General features: G+C 38.3%; 3 protein-coding genes across 3 annotated transcripts; 2 read left to right on the top strand and 1 right to left on the bottom strand.

Annotated features, from left to right (window-relative positions):
- The first annotated feature begins 1164 nt into the window (after nucleotides 1-1164).
- LOC106390786 (glycerophosphocholine acyltransferase 1-like) lies at nucleotides 1165-3189 on the top strand. The gene is made up of 8 exons (XM_013831322.3): nucleotides 1165-1345; nucleotides 1414-1533; nucleotides 1674-1731; nucleotides 1814-1914; nucleotides 2002-2097; nucleotides 2187-2280; nucleotides 2400-2637; nucleotides 2706-3189. The coding sequence occupies exons 1-8, from the start codon at nucleotides 1253-1255 to the stop codon at nucleotides 3067-3069; spliced, it is 1164 nt and encodes a 387-aa protein (XP_013686776.1). The 5' UTR covers nucleotides 1165-1252; the 3' UTR covers nucleotides 3070-3189.
- A 521-nt stretch (nucleotides 3190-3710) lies between these two features.
- Nucleotides 3711-7075, bottom strand: LOC106390784. The gene is made up of 4 exons (XM_013831320.3): nucleotides 6477-7075; nucleotides 6329-6392; nucleotides 6030-6195; nucleotides 3711-5504 (listed from the first exon to the last, which is right to left on the bottom strand). Exons 1-4 carry the CDS (start codon nucleotides 6913-6915, stop codon nucleotides 5220-5222), a joined length of 954 nt encoding a protein of 317 aa, XP_013686774.1. The 5' UTR covers nucleotides 6916-7075; the 3' UTR covers nucleotides 3711-5219.
- A 191-nt stretch (nucleotides 7076-7266) lies between these two features.
- On the top strand, nucleotides 7267-8892 carry BNAC04G29610D (protein MIS12 homolog). The gene is made up of 7 exons (XM_013831321.3): nucleotides 7267-7527; nucleotides 7591-7657; nucleotides 7735-7854; nucleotides 7935-8015; nucleotides 8094-8232; nucleotides 8464-8595; nucleotides 8669-8892. Exons 1-7 carry the CDS (start codon nucleotides 7403-7405, stop codon nucleotides 8719-8721), a joined length of 717 nt encoding a protein of 238 aa, XP_013686775.1. The 5' UTR covers nucleotides 7267-7402; the 3' UTR covers nucleotides 8722-8892.
- Nucleotides 8893-10259: the final 1367 nt, after the last annotated feature.

The raw sequence follows: 10259 nt of genomic DNA, 5'->3' as shown, positions 1-10259 counted from the left end.
TTATGGTCTTTTAACGTTAAAACATAATCAAGAAAATATTTTTTTCATTTATTTCGGCAATCTGATTGTCTTCATTGTAATCGCCTGTGAGAAAGATGGAGATCGAGACGGTTTTTTAGATTTCCTTTTCTATATTTTTTTCATAATACAAAGAGTCTTTTCCGTGTAAAAAAAGATTTGGATTAATTGAGCCATTTGAACATATATTTTAAAACTTTTAATTAGATTAATACAAATATGGCTCAACTTAACTTACCTTATCTAAGTTGGGTTTTTCATTTTTTCAAAAGTTTAGCTCACATATATTTATGAATTGACTCAATATTGTTGTCATAGTGTAATCAAAATGCACGTATTATGTTACAGAGATATTTGTATTATGTGCAGTATTTTGTCACCATTTTATTTTAAATTTTCTAATTTATATGATGGTGCAAAAAAATTAATTATATTACGTAAACAAAAAAAAATACCCTTCTGGTCGGACGGATCTAGCTCTAGTTGCTATTAAATGCTTAAAAGAATAACGTTCTCTCTAATTTCCCAAGAGAAAGCCACGTGTCGAAGCTAGAAATAGACGATGTTGTAAAATTTACAAAATATGGACAATAAAAGTAGGTTTGGGACTTATTATCCAAGATCCAGATTCGATTCGAGATCCGTTCCGGATCCGCTCCGAAAATATATATTTGGGGGATCCGGATCCGAATCCGGATACTAAAATCTTAGATCCGTCCAAACCGAATCCGAATCCGGATATCTTAGTTTTTAGATGATCCGTATCTTTGAAACACATTAAAATTTTAAATTTCATTAATATTAATATTTGATATATTAATATTTATATATTAATTAATCTTATAATCTTATATTTTAGTTTTTACAATATTATAGACATATATAAATATATTTATAAATCTTGTATACATATTTAATTTATGTATTATTTTAAAAAGTTAGTATTTTTTTTAAAAAAATATATATTTTTAATTATTTTTATGGATCCGGATCTGAATATCTATGGGTAATAAATATCGAGATTCTGGATAACCAAAACCTACTAATCCGGATTCAGATATTAAATCCACGGATCCAGGTACCCTAAATTTCTCGGATATCTAGATCCGTCAGAGCCTAAATAAAAGCAATAGATATGTAAGTTTAATTTATTTTAAAAGATCATAAGTAATTAAATTGCTTTTGTCCGGTGTTTTACGGTTTCTCTGCAGTCAGACTCTCGTGCACCGCAATAATGGCTAATAACGAGGACCACTCGGAAGATTCGAACCTCAACGGAGAAGACTCGTTCGAAACTGTGAAACAACGTCTCAAGGATCGATCAAAGGTATCATCGCCCCCCTCCTTAGATTCGATTTTGGGACAAATCGTATTGACAGGATTTTCATCTTGCAGAAAGTTGTTCAGACGAGAGACTTATTGTCTAAACAAGCGGTGCAGACACGCGAGATCTTATCGAAACAGGCCGTTAAGATCGCCAAACAAGCCGAAGAACACGAAAGATTCATCAATAAGGTATCATTCTTCTTCTCGTTTTCGGAACGTGGTGTTTAGTTAGGGCTTGAACGTTACTTGCAGTAAGAGAACAATCGAATGATCCATTAATGTTTGTTGTTGTTGTTTTTTTTTTTTTTTAATTCTTTTCTGGTGTTAAGGTTACACATCTTGTTGGGGTGCTCGGATTTGGAGGATTTTGTTTCCTACTTGGGGCAAGTGAGTTCAACATATATAAATACCAAAGTTGATCTTTGATTCAAATCAAAGTTGCTAATAACTTTAATGTCTTTGTTCTCAGGGCCACAGGACATTCCTCTCGTTTACTGCTTCTTCTATGTCATCTTTGTTCCTCTCCGATGGATATATTACCGGTTTAAGAAGTGGCATTATTATCTTCTGGTAACCGTCCCTTTTGAGGCTTTGTTAATCAACCAACCAAAACACCGTTTTGATTATACTCTTAAAGCATTTTTTTTGTAATGATAGGACTTTTGCTACTACGCAAACACAATCTTCTTGGTTGATCTTCTTCTGTACCCTAAAAATGAAAAGCTTTTCATGGTTTGCTTTTCCTTTGCAGAGGTATGCATGCTTCTGTAACTACATGTATATGAGTCGGTGTAAGCTAACTTATCGACTTGGTTGTGTCTTGTACTGTGGTTTATTTGCAGGGACCATTGGCATGGGCGCTTATTGTCTGGCGTTGCAGCCTGGTTTTTAGTTCCGTCGATAAGATTGTTAGTGTTCTTATACATCTTTTGCCTGGTGAGTTTATATGATCTTTCTTTCAGAGCTCCGTAATCTTAAATCTTAATTGGGCTGTGTTTGCTTTAAGCATATGTTGTCTCCTGGATTCTTAAGTCATGCAATGACTTTGGTTGCAGGGCTCGTGTTCTTCACGATTAGGTGGTGGAATCCAGAGACTTTTGCAGCTATGCACCCTGTTGGCACTGCTCGTAGGGTTTCATGGCCTTACGTCGATGATAAGCCTTACCTTTTCACATGGCTGTTTCTCATCCCCTTGGTGGTTTATACTCTTTGGCAAGTGCTTTATTTTCTGATCGTCAATGTCTTGCGTAGGCAGAGACTCCTGAGAGATCCTGAAGTTATGACTTCGTACAGGTATCCATCATCCGTTATAATACCTTGTCTTCTTACCGTTGACTCAACACGACCTCTGGTCTCTGCAGAGAGCTGTCGAAGAAAGCTCAAAAGGCGAACAATAAGTTGTGGCAGCTAAGCGGTATCCTAGGGGATCAGAATCGTATGTGGATGTACATCCTGTTCCAGGCCATCTTCACGGTTGCGACCATGGCATTGACCGTACCTATCTTCTTATCGTATAGACTTCACGTCATCTTTCAGATCCTGAAGATTTCGGCGGCTGTGTGGAACGGAGGTAGCTTTTTACTAGAGGTAATGCCACGACAAGTGATCCAGAAAGAGAAGAAGAAAAAAACAGAGATGCAGCCTATAGAGGAGCAGCTGCCCGCACAACATGAACCGGTCTCACCTCCAACTCACTATGAGGCAGACTCTACCACTGAAACATGAGGAGGAGGGCACATCTAAAATAATGTTTCAGAATCATGACTGTTTTTTATTATTTCTGTTACGGTTTGTCCCTCCTGTTACGTCATTTTATAAGGTAATAGTGTTTGAGTTTGTATGTTACCTTTTCTTTTATTTTCACTTCTCTCTACCACAAAGTTTACTTCAAGAATGAATAGCAAACAACTTAATGCAAAATCAAAATCGCTCTAATAAGAGTGTGGAATCCTCAAAACATCCAAGAGAGAAAGAGAAACGGTGTAACACCCGCTTCTTCAAAAAAGCCTGGAGTACGAGATTAGAGAGACTTGTCTAAGTCAGAAGGCAAGCTATAATGGTCTCAATGATTCTAGACATGTTTAAACCCACCAATCTAACTATATCCAACATAATAAGAATCTCCCTAGGATAAGATCTTTTGAACTCGATGGATAATCTTTGCAGAAACGAATTTGAAGATTCAAGTCTCGGAAACGAATTTGAAGATTCAAGTCTCTCAAGACGTGTGGATCGAATGGTAAGAAGAAAGAGATGGTTCTTCGCATGATATTTCTAGGTTCTTTGTTCATATTACACACCAAACAAAGTTCTTGATTTGATGGATATTACACACCAGCACATGAGTACTCAAAAGAGAACTGAAGAAGAAAAACAAGTTTTTAGTCTGAAAAATGGTTGCTGTTTCATTAAATTTCGACCAGTTTAAATAAATAAGATCCTTGTACATACACAAGGTCTTGAAAATGACAAAACAACTAAAGTCTTTGCTCTCCACGCCTAACTGGTATATCATCGATTTTACTATTTTTAGACCATGGTATATGATCTATTTAGAGTCTACTATATGTGTTTGAATTCTGTTTTACAGTGTTTTCAGGTTTAGGTGCATTTTAGAGAACTTTGGTGATTCTGGAACTTTTTGAAGTGGAGAATTGCTTAGGTGCGTCAGACGTTTAGCTATGGATGGAGAATTTGCCACGGTGCGATTGAGCCCATCTTTTGACACATGATAGAGATTTGAGTTAGCTTTCCAATTCCTCTGGGTTTGAGGTCAGTCAGCATTCTATAGCAGAGGTTATGATCGTTTTACTAAAGAGTGGTCTGTCTGACTCGCGAGAGGAAGTTGTCGAGGATTAGAAGGAGTGTCGATCGACAACACAGCCTTAGTGTCGCTGACGGTCCGAGTTTATTTCAAGATCGACTTACGCCCAGAAGTCATCACAAATTACCAGAATGCCTCTGGACGACTTGAAACCATATTTATGTATTTTCTAAGCCATTGTTGACGGCTATGCTTTCTATACTACATGGAATGTTGTTAAGACTGCGTTCCTAACTGAATTTTCCGATGATGAAAAGGGTGAAGAGATGAAGAATAAAATTTGTCTCTCAGGGACCTATTGAAGCTTTCAAAAGCTCTTGGAACATGTTTAAAAGATACCAACGGGACTGTTCACATCATGGTTTCACGGAAGTTCAGCTGTTGGAAATTTTCTTCAGCGAATTCATTTGTGTTATATATTGATGTTGGATGGTACAAATGAAGGAAACATCAAGACCAAGACCTCAAAAGAAGCTAAGAGACTGATTGAGAACTTGGTTTCTAGCAATAATACCAAGAATGCAGATATGCACATGAAGAAATTGGCTACAATGGTGACAAGATCGTTGAGGTCAAGGCCAAAATTTGTTCTATACATGAAGTCTCGAGGGTGGAACAGGCTGTAGAGAAGGATGTGAATCACATCAATGAAGCCGGTTTTCAGAGGATGGAATCTAAGATGGAAAAGGTCCTGGAAATTCAGCAGAAGATGAGTGCATACTTAAATATGAGATTGGATTTTAACTACAAAGAGCTGAATGAAAAATCTGAAACCTTGGACGCCTATGTCGTGAGGCACCCATGTTTCTCTGACTGCAGAAGTAAGAAGCTTCGGTTAAAGGGAAAGCTGAGGAAAGTAAGAGGCACTAGGTTGATGCCATCTTAGATGATAATTTTGAGGAATTGGCAAAGCAAGAAAAGCTCCAAGAAGGGACTTTCAAGTCGAAAGTTCTACGTCCATCGGCAGCTCGCACTGGTGTCGATTGAGACCATCAGCCGTCGATCGACACTACTTTTGGGATCGTGCAAAACAGTTCAAATTCAGAGCCACTCAGACTCCGCCGCTCGACACACGCATCCTCCCATCCCATATCGAGTTAAAGCGGATGACATCAATCCACATCAACAAGATGGAATCGATCGACACCAACAGATACTGATGGCAATTGGGTTGTACCACCCCGCATAGTCCCACCTCGCCGTGGTACACGTTCAATGCGGGTCTTGGCGATATAGGCCCGTGCGGGATGCGGTCCCGAGAAGTGCTACCTAATCCCGTCCCGAAACTTGCACAAGCCTGGTACAGGCCCGCGGGACTCCGGTCTTCACATGTCACCTGCGACAAGAAGAGGCCAAGATAGATGAGACTACAACATAAGTCAGACTCTTGATACCAACAAGCTGGTAGGTAGATGTTGCATGGTAACAAATAAAAGACAAATATCAATAAGATCTTCTCATACAATATTTATATTAACAAAGATACGGATTATGTTCTCTTGATTGATATGTAATAGAACACCACTGATTTTGTTCTCTTGATTGACATGTATATGTGTTTGCTTCCATTTCTCAGTTCGTTGATATGTAATAGAACACCACTGATTATGTTCTCTTGATTGATATGTATAGTAAATTTTAATAATCATAACCTAGCTCTACTAACATCAGAAAAATACGATCAAACTAATGCAATAACAGTTCAAGTTCTAACAGACAAACGAATAGATCATGCATATCACAAGTCAAGTTCTATCAGACTAAACAATACATGTTCACTACCTATCAAACTAAGCAATAACAGTTCAAGTGCTATCAGACTGATCGATCATGCATATCATAAGTTATTTATCATTGGTACCTGAGAACCACTTCCATGATCAGAATGATATCTTGAATCTGCACAAGTTTCATCAGTGTCTTCAAGGTTCTGCTGTGAAGCTGGTACTCCACTGTACAAAACAAACCACCTTGGTGAAGAGTCGTGACTTAGAACTTCGCCACTTAGAGCCCACAACCTGATGGAGCTGTTTTGATAAACAAAAAATTATGATTAATAACAAAAAGGCTGAAAAAAAAAAACAGATGTGAAGGATCAGTGACAACTCTAATAATACAAAGGACGAAAAGAAAAAAAAGGTGCAGCTACAGCAACTTTACCTTCCTCGAAGAAAATACATAATCATATAGCCAAGACAATCCAGATCATCCCTCCTGCTTTGCTCTAAGTACGAGATGTCATATTAGGATATTAGTGTAATAATGTGAAATCTAAAATCGTGTAAACAGAGAGGCATGAGCTAAATACGTCTGCACATGGTCGTCGCCGCTCTACTGTGTAGAGGAGAAGATGAAGATGCTTTGTGGTCGTTGATTGAAGAAGAAGAAGTGAAGAGACGGAAAGAGATGAAGAAACGGAAAGAAAAGAGAAGAATAAGGCGAGTCTTTGATCGCATGCGAAGAAGATGAGTTGTGTACAAGAGCTTGTGATTGTAGATCGAAAGGGAAGAAACACAGAGAGCAAGAATCGCCATAGTCATCATCCGATCGCCGTTTAGCCATGTTCTCGGTGAGAAAAATGTAGCGGGCCTCAATATGTTTTCCTGCATCCCGCTTTCGGCCCCGTCCTGCAACAGGTCTTTTTCGGGCCAGGCCCGCGGGCAAGCCCTTGAACTGCCATCTCTACCAACAGACAAGCGCCGATCGACAACAATAGATGAGCAGCGATCGACACCCACCCACGACATATCAAGTGCGTTTACCAAGCATTGAAACACATCTCATACATCAATTTTTTAAAGACAACAGAGAAGACCATCGACAACCTGCATATGCACATGAACAAGAACACACAAAATAACGAACAACAACCGGTAACAGGTAACGGCTCGCGACAACTGTCGACTTTGGGGGTCGACAGCGCGGCAGTCTCCAATGGCTCAGGTGCAAGGCGACGAGGAAAGAGACACGCATGGGGAGGGAGAGAAAGATCAATGAGAGAGAGAGAGGAGAGAGAGAGAATAGAGAAAAATGTCGACGGTTAGCGGTTTTAGATCTCTCTTGAATTAAATAATACAAATGCTCTCCCGAATGCTTTCTATTGGGTGCTTTAATATGAAGTTTTTGGTAAAAGACAATTTCAATTTTGTCCTTGTTTTTCTCTCCAAATTTCAAAATATTAGATCAAAATAATCTATCGACATCTCTAAGAATAAACTAAACGGAGGGAGAAGAATGGAAGGCAGCAAAAAAGGCGAAGCGGTGTTCGATTCAATGAACTTGAATCCTCAGCTTTTCCTCAACGAAACACTCAACACCGTCGAGGACATTGTCGGCGAGGCTTTTGACTTCTATACACTGTAATTTCTCTTTCGATTCGATGCTTTTTTTCTTTCTTTCTAACTGGGCGCTTACATTTGCAGCGAAGCATCCAATCTCCTCAAAATCGATGGACGAGCTGATAATAATAGGTCACGGGAGTTAGCGAAAGTGAGTTCCTTTAATTCTCCTTCTCCTTCTCCTTGTGCTAGATTAGATTTCTTAGGATCTCTCTCCATGTCTTTCAGGGTATTGATCGTGTTCGTGGTATGATTCAATCGGTTCTGGAAGACCGCTTGAGGATGTGGGAAGCCTACTGTCTTCGATACACTTTTGCAGTTCCTGAAGATTTTGTGCTGCCTGAGAGTGTGAGGAGTCCTTCCTTCATTCTCTTTGCTCTCTTCTTACACTCTCTGTGATTGCTCTTGTTGTTGTTCTTCTTCTTCAGGATGCCCAAAATATCCAACCTTTGCCAAATGACCAAGACTTGGATGCGGAATTGGATTCCCTAAGGCGTAAGCTTCTTTTGGTGAGACACACAAAACTGTTCTTCTGTCTTGTGATGATACTTTTGTTGTGCAGTTTGGTGCCTTAACTTTGTTTTCAGGTACGAAACAGGTCTGTTGAGCTTAACTCGGAGCTCCAGGCTTTGGAAAGAAGATCTGTTTCAAATGAACTGTCTGCAAGACTCGTTAATGAAGTTTCAAAGCTTTATGATGAATCATCCGTGAACGATATGTCCAAAGGTAACAAGATTGAGCCTTTGATTTACTGAGGATTACATCGTTACACCCTGGGTTGCCTATGTTTTAGACATGGGCATATCGACATTTTCTTGCTTCTAGCTATAGTTTAATGAGTGTCCTGATCTCACTTAACATCTCCAGGAGAATATACTTCCTATTGGGTTTTGATAGGATATTCCTGCTCTCATTCCAAATTTATTATATGACCCTTGTTGTTTGGTTGTTCTGCAGAGATGACAAAAGTTGCATCAGAACTTCGCGCAGCGATCAATAGGCTCAAAACACCAAGAACGAATGCTGCTGAAACAGCTACAGGGGAGAGGCTAAAGAACAATGGAATTGATTTTCCGGCAACGGCTCTCGGTAACCAAATTTTATATATTGACGAGTTAGTGTTTCCATGTCTTACTTTTTTTCGTGGATTCTCACTTCTCAGGTGGAAAGATTGAAGAGCTTGACAAATTTCTGGCCGAGTTAAGAAAGATGTGAAAATGTTACAACATTCGCCTTTGAACTCTGCCGTTTTGTAAACTACTAGCTTGGCTTGAAACACTACGTTGTTTTTGACTTACCAAATGGCCACTTCTCCGCATTTCAAATGTTTGTTTTTGTAACATACAAAATGATCCTACGCATTCCTAAATAGAAAGCTTGCAAGCAGAGTTCGTTTGCTATATGAATACTCAACTTTGATTCACATGTCTCAGCACGCAAAAAAAAAAAAAAAAGAGTTATAAAGCCTTCGTAACACCCGCATTTTCAATATTAATTCAAATAACTCTTCCTGAAAGCTCCGATTTATTAATTTTCAATAGTCAATTCTAACTCTATAAATCAAATAACAAAATTAAATCCCGAAAATATCAATAAAAACACGTTCAATCAATGTAAATTTAGTCAAGAAATTAACCGCATAATGTGTTCCATATATTTGTTCGAAATTGTTCTTTATTTTTTACTCAACAATAAACAATGTCTTCTTTTATCGCCAGTGTTTATGTGGCTGGAAATAGAGACGGTATTACACCCAAAATGATTTAATGCTTTACTGGCGGTGTGTTCATCTCCAAATCCACTCCAAACCCATATCGCCGCTATTATCGATATGGGTTCGGAGTGGATTTGGAGATGACCTCAGTGATACCCACCCCGCACCAACACCTAATCGGTATTCCCGCATTTCATATTCATCTCCGACCACCAGTCGAGGAAGATGAGATGGACATATTGCTCCATTGCTCTATAGGGGGTTTCGGGTTGAGAGAGAATGGGGCTGAGAGAGAATGGGGTTGAGAGAGAAATGGGGAAGAGAGAAAATGTGGTTGACAGATAATGGCGAAAACCCAAAAAAAGAGATTTAATGCTTCTCTTCAACGATTTTGGGGTGTGGGAGGAAAATTTTCAAAAAGTTGGGTGGGATAAATTTTGAATTTCTTTTAAGGGTTTTCGTGGTTGAAGTTTCACCAAGTTCGAACTTTTACAGAAATCATCAAAGTTTTACTTTACAAATTTTTACATTGATCTTAGTTTATACTGTACTTGAATGAGTGGTTTTATGGTTATGACAATAATAGTTTGTCTCTTAGATTCATTTCTCCTATCATCATGTAAAAATAGACTTCATTTCGTGACATATATAACTTTTGTAATGTAAGAAGGTGAATAAAAAAAAAGCTACACTAACACAATCTTTCTTATATGAATACAAAATTAAACAATGAGATGGAAAATTTAATAATTATGATTAAACCATAAAACTCATAAATAACTATCCTACTACTTTCATGACTTATTAACAAGTTTGGAATTTCGTATCTTCGAATTTGTATTTTAAGTCTTACTAAGTTTACATATCGTACTTATATCAGTAAAGCAAAAGTTTCACTAAGTCTTACGACGTTTCCCTTACAATAAAAACAAACATCAAAACTGAAAGGTTTACAACCTACTTCATCTTTTGTTTCTTATGTGGATGTTCTTTGTGTTCCTCAGCTTCTCCATATCCACTCTCACTCGCACTATGGTTC

The sequence above is a fragment of the Brassica napus genome, chromosome C4, assembly GCF_020379485.1.
Source record: "Brassica napus cultivar Da-Ae chromosome C4, Da-Ae, whole genome shotgun sequence".
Lineage (NCBI taxonomy): Eukaryota > Viridiplantae > Streptophyta > Magnoliopsida > Brassicales > Brassicaceae > Brassica > Brassica napus.
This window is presented reverse-complemented; position numbering and strand designations above follow the sequence as displayed.